Genomic DNA, 16,347 nt, shown 5'->3' with positions numbered 1-16,347 from the left:
ACTCAACAACAGTTGGAGGATTCATGCATGGCGGCCATCGGCAACGAGAGGGTCAAGATACGGAGTACCTGGCGCTTGCATTCGAATGTGAACGATGAAACGGCACACGGGAAACAAGAGAGTCATGACTAGTATGGCAAACAATGCCAACCGTCTGGGAATGCGGCTCCATATCTACCTTCCTTCGGATGTAGTCAGCTGGAAGCCATTCCATACACAATGAATTGTGGGTGCTTGGAACGGCGCAAGATTATCTCGTTTTCAGGCTGAGCCGCGGATCAGACTTGCACAGTTTAACTTTGTTATGCTTTGTCGTCACTCCAAGTATACATATGCTGACCATACAATGCGTTTACAAGTGAATCTAGGCAAGGGAGTCGGTGCTGTGCTGCAGTCTTTTTGGTAAGGAGAAGAAAGAATTGGTAAACAAGAAACCATCTTCCCTCTCTTTCAAAATTTCTTCATTTTCTCTTCGGTCGGGCTACTCTAGGTAGAATTTTGCACAAGCAGCAGTCACCCCAACATCACCTCTTTGTCCCGTCTTTGTTCCGCTATCCGCCCCCTCTCTGCGAGCACATACCTCTCGCCTCTACGGATATAGTATCCGTAATAAAGCTTCGTGCAATGTTAGTTACACGTATTTACTTGGCTTCTGCCCCCACAGAGCCCACTCAAGTAAGTGTCTTCTGAAGCGAGCGCTACCAAGCTTAGTCTGGCGCCTGTCCCCGGCGTGGCCTCCGTGGCGCTGCTATTCCTGGCCTCCCTGGTCTTGCATGCTTGCATGCGTTCCTTGTGCATACCATGACCGCCCAGGGCCCGTTTCCAAACTTGTTTGGGTGTTTCAGCAAGGCCACCGAGGCCAAAGGCGAGCGAACGCCTGCACCAGTTCTCTACACGCGCCGGCCGTCCCTTTTTTCCTACCCGTACCAGTACTTAGTACTTGGCGGCCCAAGCTCTGTTGCCACGGGACCACCCCGCTGCATGGTGACCTCCCCTGCCACCTTATCACACTAGCTAGACAGGTACCTGCGTAGCGTCTCAGCCAAAAAGAAATGACGTTGCGCTCCCAAGACGTGTCGCACCTCTCGTTTGGGCTGCCTTTTCCCATCTGCTCGTCTACGCATACGACTGCACACATCTACGATCCCGTCTGCCGCTCGCAACTATATCGAATACTGCGACCGCTGTAAGACGCCCTTCATTCACTTTGCCGCTCGTTTTCTCGCCTCTGCTGCACTAGACCGACTCTCTTTCCCTCTCCCTGCTTTTCGCCAACCACTACCCGTCGCCGCGACACGAGGTATCCCACCTACCTACCTGCCACCACGCTCCCCTCATTGCCGCCGGCCAACCGACCATCATCGTTCGTTGCCGTCACACTTGTTCCTTAGCCCGGGTCATGAACTGCTACAGAAAGCATTCTACGCGCCCGTCTGCTTTTTGAGTGTCCCGCCATGTCCCAGGATTTTCGAAGGTCCTCGGTCGGCCGCCGTCTGAAGAACAGCAGCAAGGACTCTGGACGTCGCATCCACCCCAGGTCCAAGTCCAATATCGTCCTCGTCGACCATGACGAAGCCCGCAGCTTCGCCCTCCGAACCGCCTACCTCCATTACCTTCTTCAACCTAAAGCGAAGCGAAAGCAATATGTCGCCGCGCCCAAGCCCCCGGCTCGCACCCACACCAGCGTTGGCCAGCTCGTACAGGAATACGTGTCCGGCAGCGCTTCCGCTCTTAAGCTCCCCAGCAGCTTTCCTGCCACCCTCCTCGATCGTGTCGGCGGCGTTTTGAGAGGTTCCGAACGCTTGCCTGGCTTCAACGATGCTGCCGTCAAGCGCAGTTTTGCAGAGGCGTATACCGCGTTTTCTGAAAAGAACTTTCGCAAGACTATCGAAAAGGAACGCAAGTTTGAGCCCTTGGTTCTCATCTTCTATTCGTCCGCAACCAAGGCTGCACAAAAAGGTCGCGCCCCCGACGATGACTCCTGGAAGCTTCTGCCAGATCGTCACCTAGCATTGTTCGTCCGCCTCGCCGCCACCATTCTCCGAGATCAAGGCCACGAACGCGACAAGTCTGAATTGCTCTCCAGGCTGATCACCCTCGAAAACAAGCTACTGACAAACGACCAAGACCTGGTGAGCTCTGGTTCCGACTCGGCAGGCACCACCATCGAAGTTGTTGTCCCTCTCAGTTATGATGTCAAGGATATGCCCATGGTTCAAATTGTTGCTAGCATATTTGGGCTAAGCCTCTCAGATGTGCAGGCTGAACTAAATGAAAAGCGAAGCATTTGGACCGAGGAAGCAGCGCTAAAGGACCTCAAGACGTACCAGCAGCGCTTGACTTCCAACGGGTCCGGGGCTCTCAGCAGTGATGATTTCGACGTCGAAGAATCATTTACTGAGTGGCAGAAGTCCGAAGCCCATTTCCTGTCTCAGATGCTACTGGAAATCTTGACCGCCAAGCCCGAACTTGCCAAATCGTCCTCGTCTAGCGATAAACCGCTACCCAGTCGCCCGCAATCCGTATATGTCGAGGATCAAGCCTATGCGGACCTCAGTCGCGCCATCTCGTCGATAGACACCTCCCTTGGATTTGATCCCTTGTCTTCCATATCTACCATCTCCAGCGACGCAAGCAGCATTCGGACTGTTGAAGAGGGTGGCTTATACACCTTTATTCCACCAGACCCTCGCGCCTTCTATAAATATATTCTTCAGCATGCCGTCGCATTCGACCAGCTACATGCTGACCCTGCAGCCGACTATCAGCCCCTTTCCAAGCAATCTTTCGACCTCATGACTGAGCTTTGCGTACGTTGGCGACTGCCGCAAGCATCGCGATTAATTGTACTGCTCGAAATCGCGGCGCGCAAGTTCCTGGATCAAGAGATCGTTCCTGAGGAGCTTGATACCATTCTCGATGTCGTCAAAAATCCCCAGCCAGAACCAAAGAAGGCGCCCTATATTCAGAATTTCTCATCACCTTTGACCAACATACCACCCAGCAAATGGACCATGCACGACTTTGCCGTCTATCAAAGCACGTTCCAGGCCATCCATGATGCTATACTACGCGAGCTTTACGACATCATGGCACAATGCTACGATAGCAAACCTCCTAATATTGGCGCTGTCATGTTCATCCTCGAAAATCACATCTACAAAGATGAGATTTTTACGCCGAGGGTCGAAGCAATCGCCGAATTCACCGAGTATCTCACCACTGCCCTACGAAACAAAGCAGTAGAGGTATACCGCGAAAATATGCGCAAAGAGATTCCAGTCGTCAAGGAGGAATGGGAGTTTGCCCATGTTGTGAAGCTCGGCAAGACTATCACAAAGCTTTGTGACCGCATTCGCAAGAGATACAAGAACAACCAGACTATTATGGGTGTGGATCCTTTTGCCATCTTGGTAGAAGAAGTATTTCCCAATTTCGAGAGCGATGCTGGCGCCATTCTCGAAACAATTCTTGGGCAAGCACAGGTCAGTGGTGAGGACATTGACATCGAAGATGGGTTTGAGCTCTACAAGGAGCTTGTTGCTATTCGACGCATTCACCACGAATATCTACCCAACAAGGCGTTCACTTTCAATATCGAGAATCTGCTTGTCGATTTCGTCTGGCGCTGGATTCGCTCTGCCGAGGGGAAAATGTCAGACTACGTCGATGAGGCCATTAAGCAAGACCAGTTCCAAGTCCGCACCGAGCATGCTGACCACATCGCGCGTGACTCAGAGAGACATAGTGTGTCTGTTATTGATCTGTTCATGCTATTCAATCAGACAGTTGACCAGGTATTCAAGCTAGAGTGGGACAATGATGAACACCATGCTCGTTTTATGACAGCGCTTGCCCGTAGCTTCTCAACGGGTCTAGGCCGCTACTGTGAAGTGCTTGAGCAACGGTTTTCCAAGGAGATGGATCGCCCGTCGGCCGAGGAAATTGCCATGCAGACCAAATCAACCCAAGAAAAGTGGATGCAATACGCCAAGGATGCTTGGAACAACAAAGAGAAGGCAGAGCCGTTCCAGTTCTTTGCCGAGTCTTTTGTCAAACTCAACAACATCGAATACGCTATGCAAGAGCTTGACAAGCTGGAGACGAGCATGAATTCTGATGCATGTGCAGAATTGCTGGATAGAATTGACGGGCCTAGGAAGCAGACACGAAAGCCAAGCAAGTACACGTTCACCATTAAAGTTGTTGAAGCAGAAGATCTCAAGGCTTGCGACCCTAGCGGCTATAGTGACCCCTATGTCGTTTTCGGAGACGAATATCAGAAGCGTCTGTATAAGACCCGCATCATCTACAAGAATCTCAACCCGCGCTGGGATGAGTCCTTTGAGTTCACTGTGCAAGGTCCGGTAAACCTGATCGCGACCGTGTGGGACTATGATACATTTGGAGATCACGATTATGTTGGCCGGACGTCGTTGAAGATTGACCCGGCCCATTTTGGCGACTACCTCCCGCGAGAATTCTGGCTCGATCTGGATTCTCAGGGCCGTATGCTTATCCGAGTAAGCATGGAAGGCGAGCGAGATGATATTCAGTTCCACTTCGGCAAGGCTTTCCGCCACCTCAAGAGAGCTGAGCGAGATATGGTGCGCAAAATTACTGACAAGGTATGTTGAGCAAGCGTGTTGTGTGTGATCATTTGTTAACTGTGAGAAAGCTCACAAGCCAAATCAATTCGACATTGTCCGTCGAAACGCTGCGCGGGCTTCTGGGATTGAATGGCTTGGGCTCGCAGGTGACAAGTCTGTGGAAGAAACGTGCATCTACGCTTCCAATTGTGACACCTGCGCAAATCGAACATGCCCTGACGCCGCTTTTTACATATTTCGACGAAAATTTTGCCATTATGAAGCAAACGCTAACTGATGCAACAATGATTGCGGTCATGACAAGGCTGTGGAAAGAAGTTCTCATGACGATCGAGAATTTGCTTGTTCCACCGGTCTCTGACAAGCCATCTACGCAGAAATCTCTCGGCAGGAAAGAACTGGATATTGTCTACCACTGGCTCGACCTCTTGTTCGGCTTCTTCAACGCCAAGGATGAGCACTCCGGAGAGCAGCTTGGCGTCCCCGCTGAGGTTCTCAAATCGCCAAAGTGGCACGAGCTGGCGTCGCTCAACTTTTTTTACTTTGAAGACACCAACAGCCTCATACGAGAGTCGGAACGGATGGCTTCGGCCACTGCGCAGCGCGCACAGCAGGCACTGTTGAGTAACCAGCAGACGATGCGGCACTCAGCACCGCCCGGATTCGGCGCCACGCTCGGTGGCGCGGGTGCCTTTGCCAGCATGGGCACGATCCGGCGCGGCAAGAGTATCATGATGAGCCGTAATCTGGGCACCATGCGCAAGGCCAAGGAGGCAAAGCGGCGCGAGACGCAGGCGGACCCCAGCGACGACATGATCCTTCGCATTCTCCGCATGCGCCCTGAGGCGGCGCATTACCTCAAAGAGCGCCACAGGCAGAAAGAGCGCCAGGCAGCGACGGCGGCCGCCGCTTTGATTGTCAAGAACTCAGTCACGCAGGGCTGGAACACGGGACTGGGGGCAAATGCGGCCGCAAACCACTTTGGAAAGATCAATTTGCCTAGACGGTGATTGGTTCTTTCTGAAAAGGAAAAAAAAAATCGAAAAGATGTGTGTCTTGAATTTTCTCTCATTGTGTCACATGGCGTGTCTTATCTTTATTTACATCTTTATGCTGTTATGGAAGCGAGAAGCACTGCGTTGTTTATTGTCTTTTTACACTAGAAGCGCGCTGGTTGGTATATTCCAGCGTATGCCATATTCCAATTTGATCTTGCATGTTTCAAAAGTAACTGTGCAATGCATAACATGGCTAGTGATGGTGCATTATTACCAAGAATCGGATAAGTCGTCAATGCAATAAATGAGTGGCAACAAGTTGTAGTCGACAGACTACATAGTTCTGCTGATAAACTGTACCATAGGTCACTCTGCGCTTAACACCGAATGCTAAACAAAAAGAAAACAGAAGCAGGAGAAGAAGGGAAAACGAAAGGAAATAGAGAAATACTGGCCTCTTGCGCTCGATGAACCAAATTGCCATGCGCCAAAGTGAGCGTAAAGCTATCATGTCGTGTAGCCACAGTCAGGGAAATAGAGAACACAGGCAAGCATGATGACCCCAAATGAGACTACATCGCTTAGCGAAAAGTCAGCAGAGTAAATAATGCTGTGAGATAAATCCAATCAAGGACCATCTTGAAGATTCCGACTCTGGACATCAACCATCCCAAAGACTACAAGCTACTGGAAGAAAATGATTGTCATACCTCTGCTGCGAGAATTTGTAAAAGAAAGGTCAAAGTTTATTAAACCATGACTGCATTATTTGGTGCCATCGTATAGCACTGCCCAGTCCGTCCGGCCCTTCGCACCTCAGCTCAGCCCATTACTTCCAGAAATGCGTCGAAGCGCTGGGCGGAATATGGTCGGCACCGCTGCCCCAGCCACTCTCCCGGGGTCCCAGGTGCAGCTCCAAAACGCCTCCGTTGCGGAAGAAGTCGTGCGTCAGCCAGCTCTTCATATGCGGCCGGCCGTCGAGGGTGGCGTTTTGGATGTAAATGTTGCCGTAGGCCGCGTCAAAGTTGAGCGTGCGCACCGTGGCCGTCTTGCCGGTGACGGAGTTGCGGACGCTCAGCTCGCGGAAGAAGGGCGCGGTGATGAGGTAGACGTCCTGGCCGCTCATGGGGAACAGGCCCATCATGGCGAGCGCGGTGAAGCTGGCCATGGAGCCCGAGTCGTCGTTGCCGGGGATGCCGACGAGGGTGTCGTTGAAGGCGCTGGGGATGTAGCGGTGGGCGTAGGCCGAGGACAGGCCCGGGCGGCCGACGTAGTGGAAGAGGAAGAGCATGATGTAGGACTGCTCGTCGCCAATGTAGAACAGGCCCGGCGTCTCGTGCAGGTAGCGCAGGCGGCGGAGGAACTCGTCGGCGCCGCCGAGCGCGGGGACGAGCGTGGCCACGTCGTGCGGGACGTAAAAGGTGTACAGCCAGGCGCCACCCTCGTACGTCTCGTGGCCGTCGTCGTTGAGGTAGCACGACGTGAAGTTGTAGAGGTCGGTGCAGATGGCCGGGTCCTGGTAGCCAAAGGTGCCGTTGAGGTAGCGCGGCTGCAGGAAGCCCTGGAAGCCGCTGTCGACGAGGTCGGCCGGGTCCCTGCTGCCGGTGAGGTTGAGGCGGGAGCGCGACGTCGGGTCAAACATGTTGAGCCAGTTGCCGGAGCGGTTGAGGTACTTTCCGGCGTCGTGCACCTTGCCCATGCCGCGCGCCATCTCGGCGATGCAAAAGTCGTTGTAGCTGTACTCGATGGTGCGGGAGATGCTGCGCGTGTAGATGCCCACGCCGTACGGGTCAAAGTCGTCGGTGGGGATGTAGCCCAGGGTCTTCCAGGAATGAAGGCCGCCACGGCCCTCGACGGTCCACAGCGGCGGCTCATCTTTCAATCAGAGGTTAGCCACAGTAAGCGGGGGAATGGAAAAAGCACGTGTGTGTGTGTGTAGCGGGCAAACGAACCCTCGGCGTCGGAGATGACGGCTTCGTACCCAGTCTCCCAGTCGATCCCGTCCGTCAGACCTTTCAGATACGAGTCGGCCAGCAAGTTGTCAGCATTGCTGCCCCCTTGGGTGAACCCTTTACAAAGAGACATTCGGCAGTCGGGCATCTTGCCCTCATGGCGATAAATGTCAATCAGACTGCGAATCATCAGAGCCTGAGCGTGGGGGTCGACCAGCGTGAGAAATGGGTGAGTGCTGCGGAAACTATCCCAGATACAGTAGTACGAGTCAAAGTAAGGCTCGTCGCTCTTCCAGAGGGGGTTTTCACCTGCAAGATATAAGTATCAGGGGACAGCAAGCACGCGCTGAGCAATACTTGCCGGTATAATCTTGGGGAGAAATGAGCGTTCTGTAAAAGCTGCTCCAAAAGGTCCGCTGCAGGGACTTGTCGATACCTGTGTTGTCTACCTTGATGACATTGAGCTTGGCGCGCCAGGCATCTTCGGCCTGGTTACGGATGCTCTCGAATCCATAGTCAGGGATCTCCTTTTCGGCATTTTTGCAGGCCTGCTCAGTACTGATAAACGAGAGCCCAACACGGGCCAGAATCTGGTTGTTCTGAGGTGGTCCGAACTGGACCCAAGCCCCCGCCGGAACCTGGTTTGTCACGTTGAGGCTTTTGGGCTCCTTGCCTGCACGGTTGTTGATCCAGACACCGTTGTCGCGCATCTGGGCACCATGAAAGTCAACACAAAAGTGCGAGTCATAGGTGCCGACGCCGAAGGACGGGCTGAACGTGCCGTTGCCAGTGATGCGGCCCGTCGTCCCGTCCACGAGGACGGTGGCCTTGCGGCGTGACTCGGACAGGTCGGACAGGTCAGCGATGATGAGAGGAACATAGGGAACGTGCGGGTCCGTGACCTTGGTTGGGGTCCCGTCTGTTGGGAAGGTGAAGCGATAGAGAGCCGTGTGATTAGATACAGTCATTTCCGCCGTGACGGACGTATTGAGAGAAATGGCAAAGTAGCCGGGACGCGCGACGACAGTGCCGTTTTTGCGCTGAGAGGCGCGCGAGATCTTGTTGAAATAGCATCGGTTCAACTCATTGCCAGGACATCCAGTCTGCGCAAAAAGCGGAAAGTTCCCTAGCGAGGCACCCTTGCGAGTAGCATGTTAGCGATGCCGTTCACACGGCTCTCTGGTCAGGATGGCACCTGCGACTTACACCACCAGTTCCGCTGTCGTGCATGTGAGAGAAGCCAGTGACTAGAGGCCTGTTAGAAGCCAGTGGAAGGGGAAAGAACAGACATCAGGTTGCCTACCGTCAGCGTCGTTGGAAGCGAAGCCGCCCTGGCTTTCCTTGTTCACGTCGGCGACAGCCTTGGCCATGCTGTATGGCAGACTTGCGCCGGGGAAGACGTGGCCTGGTGCACGATGAGCGTTGGTCTCTTTTGCGGGCATTCCTGACCATCCTTACCTCCGTTGACAGTTCCAATGAGCGGGTCTACATAGTCGAGGACGTCAAACTTTGCAGAGTCTTGGGTGGAATTGGAATCTTGCGCCGCCGCGGCAACGACATGCAGGAGCTGACCCAAGGCCAGCACTCGGAGAAGCATCGTAGCCGGCGACTTCATGCCAAAAGGACAGAGCAGAAGAGATTGAGAGGCAAAGAAGAAGAGAAGAGAAGAAGAAGCTCCCACAGGCGGTAGCTAGAAATGAGCTGCATATTTGTTGAATGCGGGGTAGTCCTGCTCGGGTGTCTTTATAATAGCTGGCACCTTGCATGTGTTAGCCTACCGTGGTTGGTCATGATGTCGTTGAATCGTTTAGCGGGCCGCGCTTTGAAATGAACCGTCGGGCAAATCGGGCAGATTGGGGAAGCGGGGTAAGCAGGCTGATCAAAGTAATGACTTTGATGCGGCCAGAAGAACGATCATTACACTAGTGAGTTATCGTACACGGTGGGTGGCAAGGCATGCTTTGACGAGGTCGAATACCGGACGCCGCAGAATCCGTGGCACGTACTTACGGCGTCGACTTGCACCGCTTGTACCGGTCGAGCCAGGTTGGAAGCTAATAATACTTACACAAATGTACCTGCCCAGATACATGTGCGACGCGGTGCGCTCGTGTTGTTCACCGGGCGCGAAAGACCTGTCCAATAACTAATGCAGGGATGAGGTTCTGGCAGAGACAATGGTGTTAGTGCCCATGTAGCGGCAGAGCTAAGAGCTCAACAATACGGGGAGAAGGAATTACCAAAAGGACCTCTCATGCCGGTAAGGTCCATCCTCTCTACTCTGCTAGACGGAACGATCGATTGTGTACATAGTCTGTATGTAGTGTAGTCATCATAGCCATGTCCATCAGTCAAGCAACGTTTTTCAGGAACGAAATTACTCTTCACAAACGGATCGCGCCGTGGCCACTAATAGCCACCTCTCCTCAGTTAGCGTCTTTCTTCCCCGCCATTTCGTCTAATTTCTGGCCTAGTCATCTGGCCTGTTCGTCATACTCGATGCAGTACAACAGTCCGTATGTATGGGCTCCCTACCTACCAGAGCTCCGAGGGTTCTCTAACGAACAATGCCATTGCTCAGTATGACCAAATAGGCTGGTTTACAAAAACAACAACCATCACTATCCATGTAAGCCAGTAAACACCGTGAAGATGGCAAAACTGCGGTTACCCCTGCTGGGATGCTGTTCCCGGTCAAGCCACATATACTACTGATAACTACTATGTGGTGGCGCTGCGTGGCGTTGATTGATAGCGCAAAGGTTGGGGGAACTTGGGGGCCACAAAGTAATTGGCCTACTCTGGCTCTCAAGCTCTTTATTATATTGCTTGTAGCAGCTCTGCATAAATGACCAAAATTCCATCAAAACTTTCGTCCTGAAGAACCTTTCAAGATCTTTTGAATAGTGGTCTTGTAATGTCTTCAAGATACCTTGGGATTATTCTTTTCGAGCTTTCAAGAAAAGGTGCCGTGGTGGCGTGGGCCGGCCATTCTATCCCCCTTGGAGGCCCTTTGGAACTACAACACCCACTATTACTAAGTAATAAGTAGACCAGAAACTAACACCACTAGCAAATAACAGCATTGATACATGCAATAATGCCCTCAGTACCGCCCGTAGCCTGGAATATTTCACCGTCGGCATGAGAGAAAATCACCAAATGTAAATGGTACTATCTTTTCTTTCTTGACGCTGTTCAGTCATGCTCTTACAGAGCAATATTGTACTTGCTCAATACCTTTTACTCGTATCCGTGATCCGTAACGTTTCTGTACTTAGTACACAGGGTTGCGGCTGTGGCTGTGCGAGTGGCGGTACCGAATGCCGGTGGCGCAGCGGTAACTTACTGGTATTATCCCGTTTGCCCGATGGATCAGATGATTGGATGCGAAGCTGACATAATCGCCCTACCAATAAAATACCGGCACAAAGCCAGAGAGGAAGCCATCTTGACTTGGAGAGTCCACCGACATCGGGCACGCCATCAACCCAACTCTTTGACAGGCCCCAGTCCACTAAATATTTGCTCGGACTGGGGCCAGCTCTTTGATAGATCGACACCTAATCCATAAAGGGAAGGAATATCTTGCCAGCCAGCCGCGTCGCTCCATTATCGCACTTCGCACATCTCTTGGCTCCCTCCCAACCAACAACGCCACCAGTAACTCGTCTATCATGTGTCATACAGCCCACTTGCCACATATTGTTACCGTCCCTTTACCATTGTCATCATCTCGTCTTGTCGCGCCCACGCTGTTGGCCGTGCGGCTATATACTATCTGCAGCCACTCACACATGTCGCATCTCCTCAAGCCACCGACCCAGCCAAAAGTAATCCCTTATTGCTCTTCTTGCTGGCTCGTGTAATCTCGGCCCGCCAGTGTCGTGCCGCGTTTACACCATCGGCTACTATGGCTCCCGTTGGCCAACACGGGCTACCCGATGCAAAGCCGAAAAAAGCCGAAAGAACTACCGTTCAAGCACCGTACCGACGTTGCTGCATGGTCTTTGCAGCCACCCTCAACTTGAATCGAAATTCCTGTACTTCACTGCAGGCAACCCTCCAACAGCAGTCGAGAAGAGCATTAAAAAAGGGAGCCTTCTAGACATTGCGGCTTGCTCCCGCCTCATTCGTTGATGGTGTCAATCATATGCAAATCTCGGAACTCATCGTATAAAAACTACGTAATATCGGCCCCCACCAATACCCTATCAACGGGTATATAGGCGAACATCCGACAGGCGTTATCTCTTACATCGCGAACCGGACAAGACCTGCATAAGCTTTTCGCTAATCTGCGCATGACTCTGATAGGACGACAGCTTCGAACTGAAGAGCATCTTGGTGGGCTCGGTAATCTCCTCTTTACCTATCGTCTTTTAGCGCTCCAGGGGTCGGACTTCTCCCAAATTCTCCTATGTAGAGCGAAGCGATCACGCTAATGCAAGATTGGCTCGTCCAGCTGACCATTGTTCTGACTGAGATCCATGTCGGTGATCTTTGGGGGTCTGGCCTGGGCCTGGCGAGGCCCCATATCACCAACAACGGTGCAACTCGAGCAGAGTTCCGCAACAGTGTCGTCTTAGCTGAAGACATCGCGGTCTAGTCTAAAATTCTCCGGGATATACCTCAATTGGCAAAAACGGCCCGCTTATTTTCTCATTGTGCTATCAGTCCAGGCCCTCGCGGGCCTCGCTGCCCTTTTTCTCACCATTGTCAACCCTATGCATCAAGTCCGGTCCCTGATTCTGCGCAGCATCTAGAGTGGACAAGAAAGTTTACCCCCAGTCATCCAATTAATTAACTTCTTCTCACTCCGCTTTTATCATTGCTGGCTGTCCGGGGCTTGATGCTTATGTACCATCTCTGATTGATATCGTGAGCGGTCCTGTTAGTTGCGCCAACGATGGCAATAATAAACAGCTCATGTCGCACCTCCAAAGTTTTGACTTTGATTCTTTTTCTAGTCAAGCTCTTAAATATACTCTTCTCAATTGGCACATATCCGCAGCACAATGCATGTTGCCTTTCTGACTAACCCGGCCTCTGGCCAGGTCAATGTCCATTTTGCAACAGCCCAGCAGCTCGTTTCTGAAGGCCACCACGTAACATTTCTCTCGGCAGAATCATGTGGTGGCAAAGTTGCTCGATTCCGTGAATTCCAGCCCCAAGCACAGCAGACACTCGTTCACTTCATAAGTTTGGGCTCCGCGCAAATCATTGAAGACTAGTATGTCCAACATGGCTATAAGCCACGCAACAATTCATTTTCTAACAGGGTCGTTTCCAGTACCAAGTTGGCACAAGTTGAACTATCAACTATGCAGGGAACCCCTGGAAGCATTAGAAGTCTGGTAACGGGCATCAACGGCGCGTTTGGTCCCACTGAAGTCTACAAAAAGATGGCTTGCAAGGTTGCCGCTATACTTGAAGAGCTGGATCCCGACATGAGTAAGTGGACTGAGAGCTTTTTGCCAAAGAATGACAAAAGTCTAATTATTCTTCAGTCTGCGTTGACTGCTTTTCTTCTCCTTATATTCACGGAACGCGGTTGACACGGCGCAAGTACATTGTCTTCGTGCCATGCTCCCCTGGTCTCACTGCTTCGCGAGGCAGCTTTATTCCTCATCCGATTGCTGGCAATCGCAAAAGATCGTGGGGAACATTTTTCGAAAGTGAGTAGCCGATTCTGAGCCAGCAGACAATCGGCTGACATTACTTTGATTAGATGCCGTTCTTCAGGCACACGAGTTTATCCACAGTCGCACAGATGCCAAACGACGAGCGAAGCGCCGCTTGCTCCTCAAAGGACTCAAGCTGGAGTCGCTCGGATACTCTGACGACACTTGGATTCTGCCTCCATACTGGAAAGATCCCAACTGTGTGGCCGGCATACATTTCAACACTCTGGGCCTCGCAGACTGTCCAGAACAGCCCTCCAAGCTGGCCTTTGTGGGGGCCGGTCTTTGTCCTGACATGTCGCCCGTCAACTCCGACCCGGACGAAGACATTGCCTGGATAGATGAGGCTCTGGATCGTGGCGAGCAAGTGGTCTACATGAACATGGGCTCCATGTTTATCTGGCGACAGGAAGACTTCTGGAGCTGCATGAGAGCCTTTGAGCACGTCAGCAAGGAGCTGCTGGGTCGCGTACGCTTTCTCGTCAAGATCAACTCCCCCATCGCAGCCGTCAAAGACGCTTCGCTCAATTTCCAAATCGCACAGCAAGACCTGCCGTCCTGCGTCCGTCTCACGAGATGGGTCAAGAACCAGGCCGCCATCTACTCGCACCCGGCTCTCCGCGTCTTCATCCACCACGGCGGAGGCAACTCCTTCAACGAGGCCGTCCACTACGGCCTTCCTCAGCTCGTCCTCAGCCAGTGGTTCGACACGCACGAGTACGGGTTCTGCGCCGAAAAGTTTGGCCTCGGCTTTCGCAGCCAACGCCCGCCGCACATTGACAAGTCGGATGTGGAGTCGAAGCTGCTGCACATGCTCGGCAGCCAGTGGCCGGTCTTCAAGGAGAACTGCATGGCCTGGTCGGTTCGCAGTCAGATTGGGGGAGGTGCGGCGGCGGCGGCCAAGATGGTGACGGCACATGCCGAGCAGAGCGAGAAGAGCAGATATGACCCGTCGTCGTGCACATCTTCAGTGTTTCACTTGAAAGAGGAGACATTTATTGAGAAGTTTTGATTTGATGATACTCATTGTTCTTTGTTTTCTTAATTACTTATTTACGCTGTAATGAATGATATTAAACGGAGCAAGCCTTTGAAAATTCATGAATTGAGCGCTACAGATATTGTCCACCATGGTGAATCTTACTACGGCTCCTTGAGCATGATGTCATCTATTCTTCAGGATTGTGAATTATTACTCTGATTTTCCTGCACAACTACCAATACTATACAAATTCATCATTGGGATAGATAATTCGTCTAGTTACCACAGCGATTCAGAGTCTACTTCTATTGTGAGTCATGGGTATGAAAACGGGGGTCTTGTATTCTAGATCTTTGCTAGGGCGTTGTCCTGCCCTGAGAAAGCGGCACGTCTGAACAAGGTCATGATATCTTCCATCAGTCCGGAAATGTCCTTTCGGTCAAAAAATCTCTCGTCAAAGAGAAGATTGCATCTCATGTCTCCCTGAAAGCTATACAGCGCGAAGCACACACTCGGGTCCGTGTTGCGGCCGCCGGACCTAAAGTGGACCAGCTTCGCCGTGAAAGCGCTGGTGCCATTCCTCAATTTAGTGACAGGCTTTTGCTTTGAAAAGTCTCCTTGGGATGTCAAGGTAGGCCTGCTGACTCGAGGGACAGCAGGCGGCCGATGGCGTGACTCCATCGTGGCCTGGAATGCCGTCGGCGCGAGCTCGTCATATACCGCAATGATGTGCTTGGAGACCAGGTCCTGATTCTGTAGCGCTTGGATCTTCCGTGCCATTTCGAAAATCCCTCGTGGTGTATTCTCTGCGCCGTCAACGTCTGCCCTGTCGAGCCATAGCGCGCCAGGCATGATGCTCATACCCACGGGAGCCTGGCTCTCGCTCGCACGGATGTCGAGCCAGCGCTGCCCATTTCCGCTAAACACCAGATGCGCTCCGTCTTCGCTCCCATCACTGTAACGTGTTTTGATGCCTGCTGTCATGCAAGCGAAGAACATTGTTGTGATGGTGACGCCGTGCATCCTCGCCGCTGCAAAAGCCGCCTTTACCTCGGCGGCGGAGAATTTGACGTGTTCGTTGTGGATGAGGCTTGCGCGCGTCTCGTGATCAGGATGAACAGGTATCCCGATGGAGGAGCGATTCCATCGTTCTGAGGCCTGCTCGTAAATCTTGAACGCTTCCTGGCGTTCCGCCTCTGTAGCTGTTGCATTCTGGGCCGTGTAAGCCTGGCTGAGACTCTGTGGCAATCTGGACATGATGACGGCGGTCTCCGGAGAGAAAGTCTGCTCCAGGTTGAAATCGCACTCTCTTGCTGATAAGTTCATCACAAATGAGTTGATGACTTGATATACATCGAGGCTGGTGAGTGTGTGGGAAATATTCACAATACATCCTAAAAGGCCGGATGAAGGTTCCAGTATCACTGTCAATTTCGTGACATCTGACACCTGACGACATTGTTTGAGCAATGCCTCTTCACAAGTAACATTGTCTTCGAAAAGACATGTCTCCGATACCCAATGTATCGCATCATCAACAGACTCTACAAGTTTGAAAGTTGCGTTGTCAGGCCCAAGGGCAACGCCAACCAGCGGCAGAGTTTGTCTGGTGAGCCACCAGGCTGTTTGACACCGCTTTCTAAGCTCATTTTTTGGGATGTTAGTTTCAAAATTTCCTAAAAGATTGAGCTGGAACTGAATTGAAATGATAATAAGCTTCATATCCAAGTGTCTGGCTGCGCGTCAACATACGTTTCCGTTATTTGTGAGCTCCGAGGCCCTGACTATGAGCTCTGCCCCTCGGAGCTTTCGAGTGATTTGACCTGTACTCAGATCCAGTTCCCATTCCGACTTGGATTGAGGCATGATAGTTTGACTTGTCATGACTTTGGGAGTTTCCAGCGTCATACTGAACCTGAAAAGCGATTGCTGGATCAGGAGAAGGCGTGATGGAGATCTAGCGTCACCAAAAACGGCCTGTTGTGGTTGAGCCGAGAATCCTGTTTTTCTCACAGCCGCTTACAACAATTGATTGTTGAACATGTGAAGATTTCTGAAGAGTCATCAAGGTCGGAGCTCGTTTAGAACCAAGCCGTGATTACAATTCAATTGCGACTTTCA

At 52.0% G+C, this 16,347-nt stretch overlaps 4 protein-coding genes across 4 annotated transcripts; 2 read left to right on the top strand and 2 right to left on the bottom strand.

Moving 5' to 3' along the window:
• Positions 1-1,454: 1,454 nt before the first annotated feature.
• On the top strand, positions 1,455-5,620 carry V2A60_005291 (C2 domain-containing protein; the record flags this gene model as incomplete). The annotated part of the gene is made up of 2 exons (XM_083256603.1): positions 1,455-4,628; positions 4,679-5,620. The coding sequence occupies 2 exons, from the start codon at positions 1,455-1,457 to the stop codon at positions 5,618-5,620; spliced, it is 4,116 nt and encodes a 1,371-aa protein (XP_083112729.1).
• Positions 5,621-6,437: 817 nt separating this feature from the next.
• On the bottom strand, positions 6,438-9,175 carry V2A60_005290 (GH92 family glycosyl hydrolase; the record flags this gene model as incomplete). Its single annotated transcript, XM_083256602.1, has 6 exons — positions 6,438-7,483; positions 7,561-7,869; positions 7,922-8,699; positions 8,767-8,807; positions 8,864-8,965; positions 9,019-9,175. 6 exons carry the CDS (start codon positions 9,173-9,175, stop codon positions 6,438-6,440), a joined length of 2,433 nt encoding a protein of 810 aa, XP_083112728.1.
• A 3,709-nt stretch (positions 9,176-12,884) lies between these two features.
• Positions 12,885-14,256, top strand: V2A60_005289 (uncharacterized protein; the record flags this gene model as incomplete). Its single annotated transcript, XM_083256601.1, has 3 exons — positions 12,885-13,014; positions 13,071-13,238; positions 13,292-14,256. The coding sequence occupies 3 exons, from the start codon at positions 12,885-12,887 to the stop codon at positions 14,254-14,256; spliced, it is 1,263 nt and encodes a 420-aa protein (XP_083112727.1).
• Positions 14,257-14,571: 315 nt separating this feature from the next.
• V2A60_005288 (uncharacterized protein) lies at positions 14,572-15,483 on the bottom strand (the record flags this gene model as incomplete). Its single annotated transcript, XM_083256600.1, has 1 exon — positions 14,572-15,483. The coding sequence occupies one exon, from the start codon at positions 15,481-15,483 to the stop codon at positions 14,572-14,574; it is 912 nt and encodes a 303-aa protein (XP_083112726.1).
• Positions 15,484-16,347: the final 864 nt, after the last annotated feature.

This window comes from Cordyceps javanica, chromosome 3 (genome assembly GCF_051103115.1).
Source record: "Cordyceps javanica chromosome 3, complete sequence".
NCBI classification, from domain to species: Eukaryota; Fungi; Ascomycota; class Sordariomycetes; order Hypocreales; family Cordycipitaceae; genus Cordyceps; species Cordyceps javanica.
Note: the sequence above shows the minus strand (reverse complement) of the source record. Positions and strands in the feature narration are given on the sequence as shown.